Consider the following 22,954-nt stretch of genomic DNA (forward strand, 5'->3'; position numbering starts at 1 on the left):
GTCATAAACAATGGTTGTATTATGAAGGTGAGGCACAAGGAAACACTAGGAAAGCTGACAAACCTGATTCTCTTCTTTCTCTTTCCTGAGACTACTCCTTCAGTCCCATCTGCTGTGGCTTCAATGCCACTCTTCGGTTTCATCTTGGGAAGGCAGAATTCCACGTCCACATCGCTTATGTCCACCCTGGGGGGGGTTCCCTCGACCACCAGCTCCTCTCTCCCCCTCTTCTCCTTCAGCCGCTTCAGCCCGAAGCGGCCTCCTCTCGTCTTCTTCACCTTGAATGGCTTGTTGCTTTTAGCACTCTGAAACATACAAATTGATTCATTTATTCTCTATACATTGTAAATTCAGATTTACTCTGATCTGAATTATGCAAAAAACATGACGTAGTTACCATTTTTGGTACCTTGGCTCTGGGCCCCTTGGCCTCCAGGCTGGGGGCCGCAGGTCTCACGATGACCTCGCTTCCAGCGACCGTCCTCTTCACCAGGAAGCTGACCTTATATGGCTCTGCGCACTGCAGGATCTTCAGGGCATCTTCGTATTTGACGTTGTCGAAGTAGACTTTGGCACTCAGGAGCTGATCCCCTATAGAGAGACCAACGTAGCCGTGAACTAAGGATAAGCTGTTGCAAGGAACTTTGAGCCAAGCAGTGTCCATGCCTCCTTCAAGGTTGAAGATACTCATTTGTTTCTTTCTGGGATCCTTGTTTTTGTTGAATTGGCCATCATTGGGTGTGTACATTTACATTTAGGGCCTTTAGCAGATGCTTTAATCCAAAGCGACAAAGTACATTTGTCGCTGTCGGTACAACGATACATCTAAATGCATTAATTGCATTAATGCATTTAAGCGGCATTGGCATGGAAGAGAGGCACTATATGTATGACGTTAATTATGATTACCTTAGTGTATAAATTGTTTTGTCCTTCGCTCATCCCTAGACCAAATCGTGGTTTGTGTGTGACGTATTCCTCTAGTCTGAATCGGGCGAGATGTGGTACCTTGCTGTACACTGAGGTGTTAGTGAGTGATGAGTTCCTCTAGACTGGTACCTTGATGCAGACGAAGGTGTTAGTGAGTGATGAGGTCCTCTAGACTGGTACCTTGATGCAGATGAAGGTGTTAGTGAGTGATGAGTTCCTCTAGACTGGTACCTTGATGCAGACGAAGGTGTTAGTGAGTGATGAGGTCCTCTAGACTGGTACCTTGATGCAGATGACGGTGTTAGTGAGTGATGAGTTCCTCTAGACTGGTACCTTGATGCAGACGAAGGTGTTAGTGAGTGATGAGGTCCTCTAGACTGGTACCTTGATGCAGATGAAGGTGTTAGTGAGTGATGAGTTCCTCTAGACTGGTACCTTGATGCAGACGAAGGTGTTAGTGAGTGATGAGGTCCTCTAGACTGGTACCTTGATGCAGATGAAGGTGTTAGTGAGTGATGAGTTCCTCTAGACTGGTACCTTGATGCAGACTGAGGTGTTAGTGGGTGATGAGTTCCTCTAGTCCGACTGGACTGGTACCTTGCTGCAGACTGAGGTGTTTGGCCGCAGGGGAGTCTTTGAGGACGTCCTTGATGAAGATTCCTTTCTGTCCTCCACCTGTTACGCTGTAACCGCTAGCTCCCGCCTCCGCCTCCGTCTCCACGGTGATTTCCACCGGCTTGATGGCCTCGGCCTCCTCCTGACACACACACACACACACACACAGACACACACACAAAGACAAGCATAAGAAAGATGAGAACACAGACCACACTCGTACACACACAGGAGTACAAAATACAGACACACACGCACAAACACACACACACCTCATCGCAACCCTTCCATGTATTTTTTGTGTGTGAGGAAAACACTGCGTTACGATGATTGTACTAATGAGTTATTCTACAGTATTTGCCTACAGGACGTACCAGCGTCTGCTCCTCAGTAGATGAAGAGTCCATGTCAGCTCGGGTCAGACGTCTGCTCGATGCTCTCAGCTGAGTCCTCTTCAGGCTCAACACGTGCTTCAACTCAGCGTGGAGCCTCTCCTTCTGCACCTACACCACCAAGATACACACACGCACAAACACATACGCACGTGGACACACACACAAGTGCACACAGACACACACACATGTGCACACACAGACACACACAAGCAGACACACATCCACACACAATATACCGTTTAGTGTGGTAAAAGTACCCATCCAAAGATCGTCATTAAAGGCGTAATAACTTTTTGTAGTATTATCACATTATCTACTCAGATATTGGTTGATACAAGTATGACAAATACAGCAAAAAAACAATGTAAGCTTTCCCAATAGTCACAATTAAACAACATATTTTCAGGTAATAGTCACTGATTGTATTGTATTGTGAACGTATGACAAACCTTAAATCAGTTAATGAGTTACCCTGCATCCAGATTTTACACACATAACTTAAACACACATTACATAAAGGGGGACATGGGCCAGCATAACTTTTAACCAATAATATTTATTGTTCTCCATTTTTGTCATAGGCCCTTGCAAGGGGTTCCATTAGAATTACAATCCAATCAAATCCCAAAGGACCAAATCATTCACCTCTATGTTTCGTTCTGCTCTGATTAAGTTTGATCAACAGAAGGAAGGGAGTCATTAAGTAAGTGATACCGCAGGCCAGGGTGGCTATGAACGTTAGCTTGCGGCTATCGTTTCCCACCCGACACCAGAGGAATGCTAGCAATGTTTCCCCATCTCACGTGGACCAGAGTGTTTACGGCTGAATCTGGGCACGTAGCGGAGCGCAGATCTGCCGCGCTTGGGCGTTCTTTGTGGTCGCTCTGCCACCTGCTCCTGTTTGAAAGAAGCCAGGCTGGTGTTTCTGCTGAGCCGGGGGGAAACGGTACACGGGGGTTTTTGTTGCTCTGTGGATGAGCTCAGCACATCCATGGGTCTATTGTGTGGTGCACTGGGTGGTGGCAGCGCAGAGCAGTTAGAGGGGGATCATCAGATCATTGAGGCTCACCAGGTGGTGTTTGCTTAGTAAAGTGCTGATTCATGATTCAGGATCGTATTTTCTATGTTAATAGTATAAATAGTATGTTCCTGTCAATGGCCTCTATCTTGCATCCGGCGCAATTGACTTTCTACACTGGCGCATGTGTCATTGCTAGTTTGCAACTGGCGCAGAGCGTTCTTTTCCCTCCACCGCCACGCGCCTGTAAATCAGGGAATGATCTTGCGCCACAAGGGGCAGTTCGGCGAAAGGAGGAGGCGTAAAAGAAACGCACCAGGCTGTCTGCGGTATATGTGTGTGTGTCTGCATAGTTCTTATGTGTACACTGTTTGTGTGTGTGTTTGTCTGTGTGTGTGTGTCTGTATGAGAACCTTTGTGTACAGTGTGTGTGTGTTCTCACCACTCTCTCAGGGCTCTCCTGCTCCTCAGTAGACCCTGCGGGGTGCAGGTTGCTGTGAGGGGATGAGGGGGGTCCGTCAGTGGGCGGCGACCGCCTCTTGTGTTTTACCTGTACGCACAGGTGAGGGGCGGGACAAACAACAGGTGAGGGGCGGGGCAATACACAGGTGAGGGGCAGGGCAACATACAGGTGAGGGGCGGGGCAATACAACGGTAAGGGGCGGGGCATCACATAGGTGAAGGGCGGGGCAACATACAGATGAGGGGCGGAGCAACACAGGTGAGGGGCGGGGCAACATACAGATGAGGGGCGGAGCAACACACAGGTGAGGTGCGGGGCAACACACAGTTGAGGGGAAGGGCAACATACAGATGAGGGGCGGAGCAACACACAGGTGAGGGGCGGGGCAACACACAGTTGAGGGGCGGGGCAACATACAGATGAGGGGCGGAGCAACACACAGGTGAGGGGCGGGGCAACATACAGTTGAGGGGCGAAGCAACACACACGTATAGGTGAGACACTTTTCTGTGGCCTTTTTAAACATGATATTACAGATATTTCTCCAATATTGTTTATGCTTTGATTGTTCTAAGCCTCACATCTAATGTGACATGGGATAAAAGTATCTGATCAATGACAAAAAGTAAATGTAGGTCAGCGGTACAGTACGTCTATACACAACTGGTGCCACGGTCTCTAGCAGGCCTTCCTGATGTACCTAATGGAAAGTTACAGATATTTGATTTGAATGAGGCAGTTATGATAAAAAATTGTGTGGGGGAGAGGCTGTGAGTTTAATTGGGTGGCTTGTGTATTTTCACAACATTTAATTCCATTCATGGCTTGAAGAAAAAAATTGTATCCACTTCCCTACATTGTCCTGGACTGTTGAGGGATTTTAACTTGCAACTCCAAAGGTTAAAGAGGACTTACGGCTTGTTCTGTAGCCTGGCTGTAAACATTGCTGTCCTCTTGTTCAGAGTCTGTAACAGAGAGAGGACAAAAGTTGAAAACATAGTTGAATACATACACTGCAAAGAATGCTATTTTAATGTTGGATGACACACCTAAAGTAGGCTCTGTCAATGCACAACCTTTAAGACAACACAATCCCAACAGAATAGCAACAGCATTGGTAAATGCTGACTCTTCTTTGGTCTTAGATATATTTCCCTATAGGCCTATTTATATATGGAAAAAAACAAGAAAAACAAGATATATTTTGTCTTACCAGTGTGGCCACACAAAGCACTTTCAACAACAAATGCCTGACACTCACCCACTCATGCACCCATTATTATACATATTATTTACCCATTCAGACCCCCATCCGTCAATTCATATACACATCCATGCACTTCTTCACCCCTTTATTCATCCATTCATACACGTATTAATTAATTCATGCACATATTCACCAACAAACAACAGCAGTAGGAACCCCCTCCCCAGCAGAATTTGTCCCTGGCCACACCCCACTGAAATGCCATTCTTTCATTCACTGGCACAAGATCACGGAAGACCAAATTAAAGCAGAAAGTGAATCTGTGTATGGATGCAATGATCGTGCGTCTGGAATTAAGAAACGCAGGATCTAGTGACAGAGTGAGAGAGTGAGAGAGAGCGAGAGAGAGAACAACATAGAGAGAGAGAGAAAGACATAGAGAGAGAGAGAGAGTGGCCTATGGCACTGCCATCTTGGCATTCTTTGAGATCCTTCAAGAGGATTCCAGGCTTAGCTATCTGGCTGGGACAGTTTCATGAACCATGGTGACATCTCTGAGGGATTTAATAAGCCATGTAACACGATACATAATCACACACTCTGGTCAGTTCCGTGTAGCCTATAAATGTAAACCGCATGCACACCTGGGTCCACCCCGGGGATTCCACTTCAACGTCTGTGTGTGCGTCTTTCAGCCTGTGTCAGTGTATGTGTCTGTCAGCAAGTGTGTGTGTGTGTGTGTGCGTGTGTGTCAGCATGTTTGTGTGTGGGTGTGTGTTAGTGTGTATGTGCGTATGTGTATTTGTGTGAGGGTACACAGTGTGGAGTGTCAGCATGCATGTCGTGCCTGGAGCAGAGGTTTGGGGGTGTCTGGTGTCCACTGGGGCCCAGGGAGGCAAAGCACACATTCATCCCAGACAGGGACCCTCTCTCCTGGCCAGGGACACTCTCCCCCAGACAGAGACACTCTCCCCCAGACAGAGACACTCTCCCCCCCTGGGCCAGAGACACTCTCCCCCAGACAGGGAGAATCTCCTCCCTTGGCCAGAGACACTCGCCCCCAGACAGAGACACTCTCCCCCCCTGAGCCAGAGACACTCTCCCCCAGACAGGGAGAATTTCCTCCCTTGGCCAGAGACACTCTCCCCCAGTCAGGGACACTCTCTCGGGACTGGGACCCTCTCTGCACCAGTACCAGTCTGACTGATCCACATCGTAAACACCTCCAGCTGTTCCTTTTCCAAGCTCGTAACATTAATATTTTTTCCTTGAACAACACAGACACGAAAACCCAAATGACAACAAAGGGTTGAAGAAAAGATTATATTCAAAGGATTAGAGTTCACATACTTTCATTCATTTATTCATTCATTCATTCACTCATCCCTTTATGAATTGATGTATAGTTGACTCTTCCAATAGAGATTTCATGAGGTGCAAAATGATGCTGTCATCAGCGTTGGTTATGGATGTGTAATAAGAGGTGTGGGTCAGGTGCTGCTGCAGGTGATGCTTGCTGAGCCTCGGCTAGGCCCTGTGACCCTCAACAGCTAGACAGACAGGTAGTGGAGGCATGCCTCAGATGGTTGCAAACCATTAGCCGCATGTTGCTTAATGTCAAGTGTGATGAGGACCAAAAATAAATTACAAAACAAGACTAGGGGTGGGAGAAAGTGAGTGAGAAATGTTTAAGTTGAATGTACTTATTCGACTTCATCTGAATTTTGAATCGACTCATTGAAATGTAAAACATGCATCAACCAAGCAAATAGACTTGTATGACTTAACGTAAGCCGGTAAGTAGCTCAGCACAGGGACCTCTGTGTGACTGACAGCAACAGGTGCGTGGTGCAACTCCCTGCTCCGTCCACAGGGAGGGAGGAGCAGGAGGGGGAGTGAGAGACTGAAAAGTAGAGAAGGGAAAGAAAGAGTGAATGATTGAAGAGGAGGGGAGGAGGAGAGGGAGTGAGAGATTGAAGAGGAGGAGGAGGAGGAGGTGGAGAAGAAAGGGGAAGGAGTGAGGGATTGCAGAGTAGAGAAGGGGGAGAAGTATTGATAGATCGAAGAGGCGGAGAGGGAGTTAGAGATTGAAGAGTATGAGGAGGTGGTGGAGTGAAAGATTGAAGAGGAGGTGGAGGAGTGAGAAAAAGGAGTAGAGAAGGGGAAGGAGTGAACAATTGGAGAGCAGGGACTGGAGGAGATGGAGGAGGAGTGATGGATTGAAGAGGAAGGGAGGAAGAGAGGAAGTGAGGGATTGAAGAGGAGAGGGGTTGAGAAATTGAAGAGTAGATAAGGGGGAGAAGGAGTGAGGGATGAAAGTGGCAGAGAGAGAGTGAGAGATTGAAGAAAATGAGGAGGAGGAAGGCAGGAAGGGTTTACATTCTTTCTCCTCAGTCTTATTTTAGACCAGAGTCCAGACATTGCTCACATCTGCAGGTCTCTGCAAGCCCCCTACTACCAGGACATTCTATGCTCCACATACTATAAATACAACACAATACTCCTACACGACACACACACACACACACACACACACACACACACACACACACACACACACACACACACACACACACACACACACACACACACACACACACACACATACACAAACAACCTCACACACACCCTGATGCACCCATGTGACAGTAACACATCTGTGACATTTGGTACTACTGAATCCCTTTGCTAAATTACATGGAAAGAGGACTAGTTCAAATTAAATTGTGTGTGCGACTGTTTTGTTGATTCAGATTTGCGATTACTTTTCTGTCATTGAGGAGACAGGTTTCGATCCAGAAATTTTCCCATGAAGGAGCAGGTATGCCTACAGGTCAGACCGGTGACACCCTAATTTTTACCCAATGTTGTTTACATTGGGTAGACCATTTCCAAAGCATCATACAGTGTGTGCATGCATTCTTAACAAGGTTGACCGCAGTGGGAATCAAACCACTCACCCAGGCACTGCTTAGGCCATGCTCTACCAGTTAAGCTGTACAAGAACACTACTTTCTGCTCAACCTTGACATGTAATCTACTGGTTCACTTGAAGAGGGAGCAGGGAACTCCTCTTACCGCTGGAGTTTTTGACGCCAGTAATAGCAGTCCTTAATGCCACCAACAGACAAAACCCATTCCTCTGGGTTTAGCTGACAGTGTTGCAGGATTAGGTTGTCTCTGTTAAACCTCATGATGAGCTAACAGAAGACACAAGGGATTGGAGATCTCTGTTGGGAACTGTAAATACTGCTGTGAACAGCTCTGTATTATTGTTGCAGAGTGAATCTGACTTAGAATAAAGCTAGGGGAGGCTATGTATTTTCAAAGCATATTTTGTCTCTCTATTTCCAATAAAGTTGCCTATCTTGATCAATAGCCAACAATACATTTAATGGTCTGACAAAACAAAGAAAAATAATGTGGTATTTGTTTACCTTCAGACTGGGTGCACTGGGACCAAGCTGATGCCCGTGTTCTGAAGAACACCTGTTCAGGCCCCGGTAGGTGACCCTGTTGTACACCGTTACCCCCTGGTGCTACACCAGGGGGTAGGAAGCTAGCATTGTGTGTTTTATACTTTAGCAGTGGGGTAATAATGGGACTCCCCACTTTACATAGAGTTGAGATCCTCGCAGCAAAAGGCGGTATTATCCAGTGACTCATGACATTTCCAGGGTTCATGTCATTTAATTCAAGTCCATTCAATGGAAGCCATTTCGATTAACAACTTTGCTGAGTCACACCGGCGGTAATAACCACACCGGTGTTAACACAAGGCCGCGTCTAACTGCGTCTCACGTTTATGATGTCATCACTGTCAGACTGAAGCAGCACTGAGTTGCTATTTTAGATGATTGATTTTGTGCTTCCTGGTTTATAGATGAAGCTACATTGAGTGAGTGACAAACAGTCATAGTTGCAATGAATGATGTCAGTAAAGCAGGTTGCACATAGACACACACACACACACACACACACACACACACACACACACACACACACACACACACACACACACACACACACACACACACACACACACACACACACACACAAACAGAGGGTCATGAGACTGCATTTGGACAGAGACAGCAGGACTATTGTGGTGAAAAAAAATACCTCGACCAATAAGATCAGCCCTTCAACCAGAATGACGGAATCAAAGTCACAAATTCTGAGTTAGTGGAATAAACAGTGTTAGGAGCCCCTGTTCTTTCTATGGGATGTACACTTATGCTGTGCACTTTTCTACTCTACACAATCCTGTTCTATTCTACTATGCTCTACTCTGCCATACTCTGTACTCATTCTGTACTCTGCTTTACACCACACTCCAGAACGTCTACTGTTGACCTATAGGTCTGTATTAGGGACTTATGGAAAGAGCAGGGTTACATAACTGACATGTCCCTCTTGTGTGATACGTCATTTATATTAAGAATGTGAGTGTGCAGCACATCATCACAGCAGGAGTACATCCATACCTCCAGAAAGAGAACTATGGCCAGTCAGTGAGTAGTGGAGGCAGGTTCAAAACTCCAGGTTCAGAAAGTAAAAGTTCAGCCATGTTTTCCAGCCCATCCCTGCCTTAAACAAGTGGAGTCCTCTCATTGGTTGAACCTCGACGGTCGGTGCCAATTAGCAAATCCAAAGGTCCAAACACAAAAAGTCCTGGGGAGGACCTTTACTTTCTTAACAGCTGAAACTTCCACTATTTGATGGTTATGGTAAGGACCCCCCTTAATACTGGAGACATGACATGATTGCCAACCCATAGTAGGGTGGCAATAGTAGTAGTAGTAGTAGTAGTAGAAGTAGTAGTAGAAGAAGTGGTAGTAGCATTAGTAGTAGTAGGTCTGTGTGTACCAGTGCGGAGAAGATGGCAAAATGTCAGGGTTATTTTGGAGCAGGCCTATAGAAAGATCGCAGGTTGTATCCGGCTGCCCCGAGACTGGGAAACCAGCCACACCCGGTGGCACGGGGCTGCTTGCAGGAAATGCCTCCTTGTAAACAGGAAACGTAGATATTTCTGTCCGATAGTGTGCACAGTGACAAGACAAAAACAACTCGGGCTGTCTCCGGTGTGTACGTGAAGATGATTTGATCTTCCACAATCCAATTGGGGTTTAATCTCAGCGAGTACAGGAGTACAGGGTGTTCCATAAAATGTACTCCCTTTCCTTTTAATTTGATTTCTACGTATAAGTGTTTGCCATGGATGAATTCTATTCTTCTTCGGTGGTCCTCCCAGCTTCCTGTTTAAGTTGCCCAATCCACTGCTGACCTGGCTTCCTGATCTGGACCAATCCCCAGCCACCTACACCCAGGGCCCTCTCCAGGAAGTCCAGCCCATTCATCTTTGCTCATGGGTTGATTTATTCGTGGCTCGTGTACACTCACGCACAAATCATTTGAGTCTTTCCAAAAATACTGTATATTTCTACAAGCAGTGCAGCCCAGTGGAAGTTACCCTGAGCATAGTAGTGGTTAAGCTTGTACATTTAATCTAAGAAGAAGGTGATGTTATTGATGCAGTTATGGGAAACATAGTCCTTTCATCAGCATTGGAACATGGCCGAGCGAACCCAAAGAATCACCGTAACCAAAGAGCGTTTTCCAATGAATTGGAAAAACATCACAACATACACAACTACGGCAACGTCCCTTCATAAGAAACAATAGAGACGAGATTCGACATCCTGCACTTGAAAGTGATGATCGAACACAGGCAACATGTTGGAGTGGGTAACAACTCACAACTGAAACTGTGGACTCCTATGCACCAATGCAGTCAAGAGAAGACCCACACATACAAACATGCAGAAACAGATCCACACACACGCACGCACACGCACGCACACGCACACACACACACACCAACGCACGCACGCACGCACGCACGCACGCACGCACGCACGCACACACACACACACACACGCACACACACACTCGATAACTCTGTAATTCCTCTCCAGCGCATCCTAAACCTCCCCCGATGCACCTCCTCAGCGGCCTCGCCCCTCCTGACTGCTCCTCCTGTTCGTCCACTGCCCTCTGCTCTACAGCCAGGGTGCCAGGCCCGTGCCCCACCACTACCCACCCCGAGCCTGGTTCCCCAGCAGCCTACCAGGGCCGGTGGTGGGGTTGGGGGTGGTGGGGATGGGGGTGGTGGGGATGGGGGTGGTGGGGGGCGAGATCGGTCCAGGCCATTGGAATGGAAAAGAGAGGATTGCAGATCCTATGACCCTTCGGGGTGCAGCTGTCTCTTCTGGCTCAAATTAAGACTGTGTGTGTGTGCATGTGTGTTTGTGTGTATGTGTGGCATTGGGGAGCATAGCCATGCCTGGCCTTGCCTCACCCAACTAAACAAGGAATCTGTTTATATGTGTAAGTGTGTGTGTGTGTGTGTGTGTGTGTGTGTGTGTGTGTGTGTGTGTGTGTGTGTGTGTGTGCGTGTGTGTGTATGTGTGTTTGTGTGTGTGTGGTTACAATCAGGTGGTTGTCACGTGATGCTTTCCCTGTTGGTTGAGGTGTGCCGAGTGTGTTAATACAGGTGTCAGAATCACAGACAGCACTTAAATCCTCTGATTCCCCAGCCTGATGGCACACACTGTATCATTCCACGGGGGTTAACTCCGCCCACCTGGCACCCCCCGGTGCATTAAAACAAACTTCCCAGAACCCATCGGACAGCGAAGGCCAATCTCAAGTCAATGTCAAGTCAATTATATTCGCACAGCTCTTAATCGCTGCAGTTACTGTCTCGACGGGCCTCCAACTATCTCACCTAGGTACAAACACAAATAGCGTAGGCGTATCTTGTAGCTCGTGGGTTACCATGCTATTGTGGGAGGCCACCCCCCCCTCACACTGCAGGCCTGCCCGGGACGCAGGTCTCGTTACTAGCGGGGGATATTATTAGCCACCTGATCACCCTTCTCGTGTCGTGCTCCAAAACAGCGTCCGTGCGCGGCGGCGGCGATAGGAGCGTGCACGGCCGTCGCGGGCTGACCGGCAGGAGGGAATAAGGCACAAGTGGCAGCTGCCTGGCTAAAAGGGTCTGTGCGTTAAAAACAACGCACCATTGTTGTGTTGTTTTTTTTCCTCCCGTACGCAAAAATGTGCCGACTGCACGTGGGTACGAAGACCGTTGATGAAATACCTCCAGCCAGGCTCCAGAGCGGCACGCACAACCTCACAACCCAAGTGTGGCGCATGACGCAGAACACGCATTAGTGCTTTAGTAGTGGTATGGTACAATCGCTTTAGGGTTAGTGCATGGGTTGATGCATTCATGTCGTCTAATTGAATGCAAAATGTTTTTCAGTTCTCAGGATTACGTACGTAGTTTTCTATTCCTCGCGCCGCTACAAAATCAATAACCCTCTTAAATTGCACCTCTCATACTCTGATGACCTCACATTTTAATAATCTGATCAATCAACTCAGAATCAACTCATTAAACATCTGATTTATCAACTCATGCCACCTCACAAGCTCTATTCTGTCCTCTAGAGTGAGGCAACTTTAGTTGACATAAACCTTTCCTAAATACAAAACACCTTACAAAAGGTGTCTCTGTGATGCAACGTAACCTAAGGTCCAGCCTCAGCTCTCCATCCCTGCTTGTCTCTCTCGCCACCCTCTGTTTTCTAAAGTCCAACTGTGTACGTCTTCCTCTCCTATTCACTTACTTTTTTGTTGTTGACCGCCTGGTTCCCTGTTTCCCTGTCTGTCTTTCAGGTTTTACAGCCCGACTGGTGCTCCCCTCACTGACCGCTCAGGTCTGGCCCGTGCCCAGGGCATCTCTGGCAGCCACACTGGCCCGCCTGATTGGCCAGAGGGCAGGGAGATGCCCCCATATTTGGGCGGTAAAGGGGCGTTGCTAACTGGAAGTGGGATGGGTTTGGGGAAAGGGAGTTTGGTGATAAAGACTGTCTGTTTGCCTGCCTATGTAGCCAGTGTTACTACACATTAGTCTGCATTAGTCCTAATCTACCCGACACTGCCCTGCTGTTTGTACTGGTCCCTGTTGGGTGGGAAGAGCAAGGCACTACCACTCTCAAGGTTAGGGGTCCCCTTCCATATTTACCTCAATGGGTAGAGCTTGGCACAAACATTGTCAGAGTTATAACTGTCTGTGACGAGGATGTCGGGGAGAATGAGTCAGGTCATTATTATTGTCAGGTTTAAAATGTAGATAAGATAAGATAAGGTCCCAGCCCTGATGGTGTTGTCTCTTTAAGGAGATTTATGAGGGCATATTGACCTTACTTATAGTATTTTTAGGTTCCCCTTTTTGTTTTCTGTTTGGATTGGAATCCCCAAGCAATTAAACCAAAATCAAGCCTAATTAAATAAACAAGGCTTTTATTACAACTATTTATGACCTGACTGGAAGGCTGGTTATAGAAACAGCCTAGCGGATCACGCTTTAGAGAAAGTGTGACTGCTCTTCTCCCGGACAGCAGCTGGCCTAGTTAACGGGAACGGTAGTGTGTGTGCATGTGTGTGTTTGAGTGTGCGTGTTTGTGTGTTTGTTGAGTTTGGGGGTTAGGGTTGCTTGTGCGTAGAGGGGCTGTGTGTGACTGCATGTGTGCATGCGCGTGCATGTATGCATGTGTGCATGTGTGTGTGCATGTGTGTTGGGGTGTTTGTGTGTGTGTGCGTGTGTGTGTGTGTGTGTGTGTGTGTGTGTGTGTGTGTGTGTGTGTGTGTGCCTGTGTTTATCTCCGGTGTATCTGCGGCCCTCCATAATGCTGATTTGTGCTAAACCAGCTGTCGGGACAGTCATAGTGAGAGCTGATATACTGATCAACACGCCACACATTCCCAAACGCACTGAGTAACAAGCTAGGCTAACCCTGAGCCAATGTACGAGCTTAGCGTTTGCTACTCATCACCATACATCTCAAATAGACAGGTAGACCAAAATACCTACTCTCATACAAAAGATTACAAATATAATACCATACACGTATAATATAAAACCATATGTCTACAACCAAATACCCAGTTCAGTTTATATCCATCTACTTTATAACACTATTCAGCCTAGCCTAGCCTAGCCTAGCCTAGCCTAGCCTGGGAACAAGTTTAATCTGAGTGCTCTTCTTTTATTTGCTCTGGCATATGCGTTTGGCCCCCCTCCCGTTCAGACCTGGTCCAGGTCCGGCCAATCACAGCCCTCTGTACTGACTGTACAGAGGAGTGTCCTATGGAAGCGCCATTGGGGCATTTTCATAAACAATCAAGATGGCTGCCGTGGATGTGTCACCCCTTCGGCTGCTCCTATTGGTTGTAGATCTATCTAATTGCTTTCAGAGGGCATTTTGGTTCCCGCCCCTTTTAAATCAAAAATGCATTGAGGTTCTTAAATAATTTGAGTTTTGGCCTGGCTGTGTCTGGTTACTAGTATTCCCAGATACACCTGTATGATGATTCACTCCCAGTTCTAGGATGTTTCTATGGCATACACAGCATTTTGTTTGAGTGAATGAATCAATGGACAGGAGGATGATAGATGGCGGAATAAATGATGGATGGATGGATTATGGATAAAGGTAGATGGATGATAAGGAAATGCACTGATGCTTAAATGATTGACGGATGGCCAATGAATGTAGATGGGAGAAAAGGCGTGTCAAAAGGTTTGAATGCTATCCTGTGTGTATGTTGTGTTTCCCTGTTTGTGTTTCGAGGACATGCACATATGCACACCCACACGCACACCCCCCCCTTAACACAAACACACAAACACACCCACACACAAACACACACCCAAATCCGCTGAGGAAGCAGAAACTAAACAGCCACCAGTAACTGTCATCAGACACACAATGGCTACTTCCTCGACCTGCTCTACAGTGACCCCTGAAGTGTGTGGCCCCTGTGTTTCTGGGGGCCATAAACAACTGTCATGAACAACAATTTAGAGCATAACTAAGAGGCAGAGGCCACTGTAGCCCAGTTTGTGTGCGTGCGTGCTTGTGTCTCATACAGCCTCTCAAGAGTATTATGATTAACACAAATATATATAAAATGTATAAATCGATACAAAAATGTCTGAAAAGAAAATTATTTTCAAAAAAGAAAAGAATGTAAACATCATCACAAGACGGAGAGTCTGAAAGATATGATAGCGACAGACAGACCCATAGTAGAGACAGACAGGCCGACGGGTCAATAAACACACACACACGAAACATCAACGCACACACAAACAGGAACTGACCAGCGTTGGAGGAGGGGGTCCAGGAGACTCTGAAGATCCCACGTAGACACTCACACATGGCGCTCCGGGAAAGGAGGAACCGCCCGGTCCTCACACACACACACACACGGCGGCCGGTGGACTGGCTCCACGCTGGGGGACACGGGGCCCGCACTCTGGGGGGGCTCCGTGGGGGACCAACGGGGTAAAGGTGGGGACCGCTGGGTGATGGCACAGGACGTTCTCCGTTTGACCGTCAGGGATCATCAATCGGGACATCCAAGAGGGAATGACTCGTGGTTTGGGGAGCAGAGAGAGAGCGAGTGGGATAGAGAGAGCGAGAGTGGGAGAGAGAGACAGAGAGAGAGGGAGAGAGAGGGGGGGGGGGGTTCAGGGATGGATGACTGAACAATCAGGTGGATGAATGGATGGACCAAGTGGTGGTTTTGCTAGAGAGAGCGAGAGACAGAGAGGGAGAGAGAGAGAGAGAGAGAGAGAGAGAGAGAGAGAGAGAGAGAGAGAGAGAGAGAGGGAGAGAGAGAGAGGGAGAGAGAGAGAGAGAGAGAGGGAGAGAGAGAGATTGCATGTATAAACAGAGGGGAGAGAGAAACAGGCCTGTCCCAGCGCATTGACATGGTGTAGTTTGGGAGAGAGCGTGTGTTTTTGTGAGGAAAAGCCTTTAGTAGCAGCCGTGTTTATGGATCAGTGAAGCGACCAAATTAATCGATAGGCAGACAGACAGACAGACCGACAGACAGACAGACCGACAGATGTGTGTTTTTACATAAATATATGGAAATGTGTGTATTTTCATATTCATCCACATGCAGGAAGATACTTTTGTGTTTGTGTGTGTGAGTGTGCTTGTTTGAGTGTTTGAGTGTGTTTAGAAGCCTGTGAGTGTGTGCACATGATTGCTGTGTGTGTGTGATAGACGACCGTAGAGCAGTGGTACAGAATAGGGCTGCCTGTGTGTGTGTGTGTGTGTGTGTGTGTGTGTGTGTGTGTGCTTGGCTGGCTCAGCAGTTTGTGGCGCTTGTCCACCAAAGCCCCGCTCCATTGTGCAGGTCGTCCGGGGGCTTTAGGTCAGACTGACCGGGGAGGGGGGGGGGGTTCCTGGGTTTACGTTGGCAGACACAACCATGGTAGCACCAGCACTAGCCCTCTGCCTAGAATATACGCCCATGTTGATGAGACTCTTGCCCACACATTGATACAAGAACCAGCGGACTACAGCAGGCAAACACCACTACTCACACAAGAACATCAAAACACCCACCCACGCACGCACACAGACGCACGCACGCACACACGTCCTCTGGGTGGGTGGTGCCCAATCTTCCTGGGCAGCATTATTTGGGGGGTGTCTGGTACCGGCTGGTTGGTACAGAGGTACTACGTGATGAAACCGAGGAACGCAGATGATTTGTTTACTGGGACTGCAGGAAAAAGATAGAGTGTAGCAAAGGAATGAGATTGGGCCTTAATGGGTCAATTTGGAGAGGCGTGGCCGAATCATCCCAAAATAGGCCTGTTGTGGAATAAGGAATTACGTCATTTTACTTTTTTAGTTTTTTTCTTACGAGTTACTTACGATTAAGCAGCCAAACGTCGGGTTTGGGGGCGTGCATAATAATGTGGACCTATGAAGCACTTTGAGACTGTAATCCCTGCTGCTGGAAATAAGATTTAAGAGCTGGAATTTGAGTATAATTAGTTAGAAATTGTTATTTGGCACGGAGGGGCATCTTCCACTGATTGGTTTCAGGGGAATCCATCTTGCCTGTCAATCACAGGCGCGTGAACTCAACACTTCTCAAAGGGCTATGGTCAACAGTAAATGCCAACTTCAGAGACAGCGCCCTCTAGTGGTGGAGCATCGAGGAACATCGCTTAAAGGCTCAGTTATGGTTCCACGTCAACGCAACGCAAGGGGGTCATTTAACAAGCTCCTGAATTCCGACGGGCCCGCAGAAATAACCGCCGTGGGTGGGGCTGCTACTGCATGCCACGACCCCCGGCAGCACATAGCTAACACACAGCGAATAGCAGTGTACGTTTGGGAGGGAGAGAGAGAGAGAGAGAGAGAGAGAGAGAGAGAGAGAGAGAGAGAGAGAGAGAGAGAGAGAGAGAGAGAGAGAGAGAGAGAGAGAGAGAGAGAGAGAGAGAGAGAGAGAGAGAGAGAGAGAGAGAGAGAGAGAGAGAGAGAGAGAGAGAGAGAGAGAGAGAGAGAGAGAGAGAGAGAGAGAGAGAGAGAGAGAGAGAGAGAGAGAGAGAGAGAGAGAGAGAGAGTTCACATCTATCACTTGAGTAAAGAGAAGACGCGAAGTAAATGTGAGGCCTTCTTCAGATTCTTTGGTATCAGCTGTCATTTCAGATAGGCCTACCATGTAGTGTCATGGTATAGTCGCTGAAGCTGTGGGAAATGTATAGTTAGCAAGTAGTCTGGTTTATGTTTCAGTACTTGGGAAATAACTATGTTTTAACTGCGACTACATGTTTAGTTATGCAGAAAGTGGTCAAGACATTTCAATTATAATTGCAATTATAATGTAGATTTATTTGAACATAATATTTATTTATTCTATACTACATTTTTTGATATATTGTCACTCGCATAAAACACATTTCGTGATAGTCTAGCACCCCCTGTCGATCAGACGGCGAACAGCGACATTACAACGTGTACCCGTTACTCGATTAATCCAATGGCATTCTAGGCCTACTTAATGGCTTACAAATTATATCAACCCCTTTACGAATAACATTTCGCTATTAAGCACATTTTTGCCGAGGATGTTAGGCCATGTGCGAACCAACTAAGATTCAACCTTTTCTTTTTAATTTAAACACATTTTAAAAACAATGGGGTTGCCTTAAAGCGATGCATGACAAAGCTTCATATGATAATGTTATATAATTTATAGGCCTCACTGTACAATTAGTCCAACAACCTTGCTGCCAAGTGACAAATTAATGACTATATTATAGTTTATTCAGTGTTTTATTTGTTTTTGATTGCATTTGTAGACAAGTAGAACGCCTTCTAGAAAAACGGTATAAATTGCTTTAAAAAACTAAGTTTTTAACCCATTTTACAATTTGTATCAATCAGAATTAGATTTTAATTGACCCAAAATGTTTGACACCAACAGGACACCTTTGGAATTCCATCGTCCAGACAACGATACAAACACATGCAACATGACATGTTGTTTATTATTTAAACTGTCAATGACGATTTGCAAGACGCTCCTCGAACATAATGAGAGATCTGTTTTCCAACACCGAGGTGTACCACGTACTGGAGCAGATCGGGAAAGGCACCTTCGGGACCGTATCGAGATGCTGGAGGAGCCGAGACGGAGCACTGGTGGCCGTCAAAATGTTAAAATTTGACCCGCAGAGGAACCGGGTGATACGCAATGAATTGAAACTAATACGCCTCGTTTGCAGAGAGGATCTATCAAACTGCCACATCGTTCGCTTCTTTGAGGAGTTTCACGACCAAAGACACCACTATCTGGTGTTTGAGTTGCTAGAGATGAGTCTTCACCAGCTGCAGAAGAAGAATGGATTCAAACCCCTGAGCGTGCGCGTCATCCGCGTCATCACCGGCCAGATGCTGAAAGCGCTGCAAAAGTTGAAGGATCTTGCGATCATCCATGCGGACTTGAAACCGGAGAATGTCATGCTCGTGGACCACAGCCGCTACCCGTTCAGAGTGAAGTTAATAGACTTCGGCTCCGCCAGTATCTTCAGTGAGGTGCGCTTTGTGAAAGCGCCGTACATCCAATCCAGGTAACACACACATGTTGCATTCAAATGCAATCAAGAGACTAGACCACAGAGAAAATACATATACAAACTCATAACTTGCAATTCTGCTGACCGGTTATGTCTTGTTAGCGCTGTGTGTGTGTGTGTGTGTGTGTGTGTGTGTGTGTGTGTGTGTGTGTGTGTGTGTGTGTGTGTGTCTGTTTTTGTGTGTGTGTGTGTGTGTGTGTGTGTGTGTGTGTGTGTGTGTGTGTGTAGGTACTACAGGGCCCCAGAGGTCCTGCTGGGCCTGCCCTTCAGTTGGAGGGTGGACATGTGGTCCCTCGGCTGTGTGATGTCAGAGCTCTACCTGGGCTGGCCCCTCTACCCCGGAGATTCAGAGATGGAGCAGGTGACACACACACACACACACACACACACACACACACACACACACACACACACACACACACACACACACACACACACACACACACACACACACACACACACACACACACACACACACACACACACACAATCCATTCACTTTACTCTATCAGTAGTTTAATCGCTCATCATTACTGGTCATTGAAAGTCGCTAACCGAAATCAGGGTTTCTCTATGCTTCTGACGTCCTCTCCCCTTCCCCCTCCTGTTGTGTGGCCCTCCGTATGCCGGACCCCCCCCCCCCCCCCCAGGTGCGCTACATCTGTGAGACACAGGGTCTGCCCCACGCCAGCCTGCTCTGCTCCGCCAGCAAGTCACACATGTTCTTCAACCGTATCAAGTATGTAGTGCGTGTGTCTGTGTGTGTGTGTGTGTGTGCGTCTGTGTGTGTGCGTGTGTCTGGGTGTGTGTGTGTGTGTGGACGCGCGTGTTTGACATCCCACGCCTGCATTTGTGGTCGCTACCTTGCTCAGGAACAGCAGCGGGGCCACTCAGTGGCAGCTGAAGACCAACCGGAAGTGCCTAGCTCCGTGGGAGGTCAGAGGTCAAGGTCAGGGCCCAGGGGAGGGCCTAGGCGGAGGAGGAGGAGGAGGAGGTCGGGAGAGGAGGAAGTACGTGCTGAGGTCTCTGGACCAGCTGAGTGACATGAAGCCCAGGGAGCGAGAGGCGGAGCTACGCCCGGACGAGGCTGAGGCGGAGGTGAGGGGGAGGGGCAGAGAGAGAGAGAGAGAGAGAGAGAGAGAGAGAGAGAGAGAGAGAGAGAGAGAGAGAGAGAGAGAGAGAGGGAGAGGGAGAGAGGTATTGAGAAAGTGGAAAAGGAAGCAAGAGACAATGCAAGAGAAAAAGAAAGAGGAAAAAAAGAGATAGAAATGGTGAGCGTGAACCAGTGAATAAGAAAGTGATAGTGACAAAGAGTATGGATGCCAATTCACACCTATATAACCTATTCAGTAAACAATTGTAATACACCTTTAATCAATTGGGTCAGGTATCTTTTTGTAACCCAGCCTCGCTTGTCCTTGATTCCCGGTTCTTTGGCGCCCTCACCAGGATACAGACCGTCACTGCATGGTGAATCTGCTCAAGAGGATCCTGACCCTGGACTCCAACCTGAGGATTTCCCCCATGTCGGCACTCCGCCACCCTTTCCTCACCTTGGCGCACCTGTCCGGCGCCGCCCGGTTCAGCTGTTACCACCACAACGCCACACAGGCCATGGAGCAGGTCAGCTCGCGGTATACAGCTACTTAAAGGGGACATATTATGCCACACAAGGTGTGAGTGGGATTAGCCGTTACAAGCCGTTTCTGGCCGTTTTGAAAATCTGCCTCTTCTGATGCTCAGGTGTACCTAGATGTGTGCTGGATAGATGAGCAACGTTTGCTACAGTCCACTGGGTAGGCTTGTACACTGATCTATCCAGCACAAATCTAGGTGGACGCGCCCACTTGTGACGTCAGAAGAGGCCGAATTTCAAAACGGCTTGTAACGGCTCATCACACTCACACCTGCTGGTGTTAGTGAGTGCTTATTATTATTTTTTTTTCTGTATGTCATTGCGGGCCGCCAGGAATGTTTCTGTGGGCCGCCATTGGCCCGCGGGCCGCAATTTGAGAACCAATGCATTACGGGGTGTTGTGGGGCCCTTTGGGTAACTGTGATTTAGGTGCCGTGCACAAAACATTGACACGAGTCATTTGTAATTTGTGGACGACACAATTTGCGACAATACAATTAAAAAATAATTACAAATCACTGTTGTTCAACCATGTCCAGGCCAGCTTGGTTGAGACGGCGCCGGCTCAAATCTCGAGACAGGTGCAGCCGCGACAACCCCCTCAACCTCCACGCCCTCATACCCAGGGCGGCCTCAACGCCCGGCTCTGTTGCGCCAGGCCGCTGAGGGACGCCCACCTGCCTCGCCCTGGTCCTCCAGCCTCCCCCGCCGGGTCCTCATGTCCCCCATGCGAGGCGCTCAGCGACGGGCTGCTGACCCAACAGTTCGACGAGCCGTCCTTCATGAGTGACTGTCAGAATTTGGACCGTCCCACAGAAGCTCAGAACCCATGGGAACGACAAGTCGCCGTCCGGTCTTCCCTGGCTGACTCTGGAGCGTCCAACCGCGACCCGAAGGGATCAGACACTCTCAGCGCCCCCAGGGCATCAGGTCTGGCGGGGGTCCCGTCCCGCGGCCGTGTTCCCCGCCCGTGCGGGTGTTCCACGGGGGAATCCCCCAGCCGGCCCTACCAGCTCTTCCCCGCTGCGGCAGCCCGGAGCTCCCCCACCCAGCGCCAGGGCTGTCGTCCTGGGCCCGACGTACGCACTGCGACCTGGACCCCACACACCCCCTTACATCAGGCCGTCGCGTACCAGGTCCTTTCGTATTCCCTGCCACACCCGACGGACCCCCCTCATCAGCCCCCCCGATCCCTCCACCATCCCCAGCACCGGCACCCGGGAGCGGGCTCGCATCAGTTCCCCCAGGGCGAGTGGCGATTCCCGGGCCCGCTTGGCGGAGGGGGACCCCGGACGAACGGCCCGCCGTCTTCCTTCCAACCAAACACAAGTACGGCGGGACGCCACTGCTTCCAGCCCCCGGCCCGCTCCTCCTGGTCCGACCCGTACCTCTGCGGGCTAGGTCGGGGCCCCAGGTGGCCCGAGGGGCACCGGGAAGCTTCTCCCCCACTTCCCCTTCTCTGCAGTTCCTGCACCAGGGAGACTCTGTGTACCCCGACCCCGGTCGCACTGCACCCCCAGACCCACACCGGAATGGGTCGGAATGAGTTCCTGACCCAGGATCGGAATGAGATCTCGTCCGAGGACCGGAACGAGGTCAAGACCAAGGACAAGCATGAGGTCCAAATTCCGGTCGCAGTAAAACAAATGATTGATGTCCAGACCCAGACCATGGAGCCAGAGCAGTATGAGGTCCACACCCAGCCCCAGCCTGAGCTCCAGGCCAAACCCCTGCTACAGCATCAACCCCAGGCACCGTCCCTCACAGGGCCTCCATCAGACCTCCACCCTGATCTGGGTCAGCCGGGCCCCGGCCCGGGCTTCCAGGCAGAGAACCAGCCTCAGGAGTCCAGGGTCCAACCCCAAGAGGGCCCTTACCTGACCAGGGACGACACCAAAGACCAGGGAGCAGAGACAGACGACCACCAGCCTCCGAGCAATGAGGTGAAGCCGATTTAAATTTGTCATACAAAAGGTATTATGAAGTGACAGGAGTGGTTCCATTGAAATATTAATTTGGACAAACATCCCACACTGAATTAGTCATACCTAATACAAGTCAAACAGAATTGAATCAGCAAAGTCAAATATTAAAGTAAAGTGGAAAATAACCTTGAACCTCTTACAATCAACTAAATCCATTCCATATTTCCCAAAGGCTTGGCGAATAGTGAAAGGAGATAGTCAATCCGAGGCCGAGACACCTACATTGGTTGACTGCTCTGCTTTATCTCCCTCAGGCTTCAGTCCTGTGTGGATCCGAGGGGGGCAGTACCTTCCATCCTGGCCAGCACTGGAAGAGTCCCCTGGCCGGGTGTAAGATCCTGATATCAGGCCCTTCCTCGGGGTCTCACCTCCAGCACCCACTTCACCACTCATGGTCCAGCCCAGAGAAGGGTGGGGTATGAGGGAGACTATGGTGGGACAGCCCAATGACGGCTGACTTCAAAACAACAGACTGTTGAAAGTCGAGGAGAAACGAGAAAGAGTGAGCTTTAAGCCACATCTTTTGTAATACAAATAAGAACCAGGCGCATTAGACATCACAATAAACACATAAAGTAAAAATTGTATTGTTTGTTATACTTACAGTGTTGGGATGGGGCAGCAACATTTTATTTGAATCCATGATTTGGGCTAGAAGTACATTATATAGTTTTAATATGAC

At 48.6% G+C, this 22,954-nt stretch overlaps 2 protein-coding genes across 5 annotated transcripts in view; one reads left to right on the plus strand and one right to left on the minus strand.

Annotated features, from left to right (window-relative positions):
* prx (periaxin) overlaps positions 1 to 12,433 on the minus strand; it is a 30,613-nt gene extending 18,180 nt beyond the window's left edge. For 3 of the 4 annotated variants that reach the window (XM_030381301.1, XM_030381298.1, XM_030381300.1), the window contains exons 1-7: positions 12,326 to 12,433; positions 4,337 to 4,386; positions 3,401 to 3,508; positions 1,920 to 2,048; positions 1,528 to 1,687; positions 398 to 591; positions 64 to 305 (exon numbers count right to left, since the gene is read on the minus strand). In XM_030381301.1, the coding sequence (XP_030237161.1) occupies positions 64 to 305; positions 398 to 591; positions 1,528 to 1,687; positions 1,920 to 1,952 (629 nt within the window). In that variant the 5' untranslated portion in view covers positions 1,953 to 2,048; positions 3,401 to 3,508; positions 4,337 to 4,386; positions 12,326 to 12,433. The remainder of the gene's footprint in view (positions 1 to 63; positions 306 to 397; positions 592 to 1,527; positions 1,688 to 1,919; positions 2,049 to 3,400; positions 3,509 to 4,336; positions 4,387 to 12,325) is intronic. The other variant, XM_030381299.1, reaches the window with a different exon arrangement.
* Positions 12,434 to 18,109: 5,676 nt separating this feature from the next.
* On the plus strand, positions 18,110 to 22,802 carry LOC115561082 (dual specificity tyrosine-phosphorylation-regulated kinase 1B). Its single transcript, XM_030380880.1, has 7 exons — positions 18,110 to 18,645; positions 18,880 to 19,012; positions 19,302 to 19,390; positions 19,524 to 19,749; positions 20,101 to 20,274; positions 20,827 to 22,230; positions 22,527 to 22,802. Exons 1-7 carry the CDS (start codon positions 18,110 to 18,112, stop codon positions 22,692 to 22,694), a joined length of 2,730 nt encoding a protein of 909 aa, XP_030236740.1. The 3' UTR covers positions 22,695 to 22,802.
* Positions 22,803 to 22,954: the final 152 nt, after the last annotated feature.

This window comes from Gadus morhua, chromosome 16 (genome assembly GCF_902167405.1).
Source record: "Gadus morhua chromosome 16, gadMor3.0, whole genome shotgun sequence".
In the NCBI taxonomy this organism is placed as follows: Eukaryota; Metazoa; Chordata; class Actinopteri; order Gadiformes; family Gadidae; genus Gadus; species Gadus morhua.

Coding starts and splice junctions, on each gene's coding strand:
- LOC115561082 (XM_030380880.1), top strand. CDS start 18,110: ATGAGAGATCTGTTTTCCAACACCGAGGTGTACCACGTACTGGAGCAG. Junction 19,750..20,100: donor CGGACGAGGCTGAGGCGGAG/GTGAGGGGGAGG, acceptor CGCCCTCACCAG/GATACAGACCGTCACTGCAT. Junction 20,275..20,826: donor CCACACAGGCCATGGAGCAG/GTCAGCTCGCGG, acceptor AACCATGTCCAG/GCCAGCTTGGTTGAGACGGC.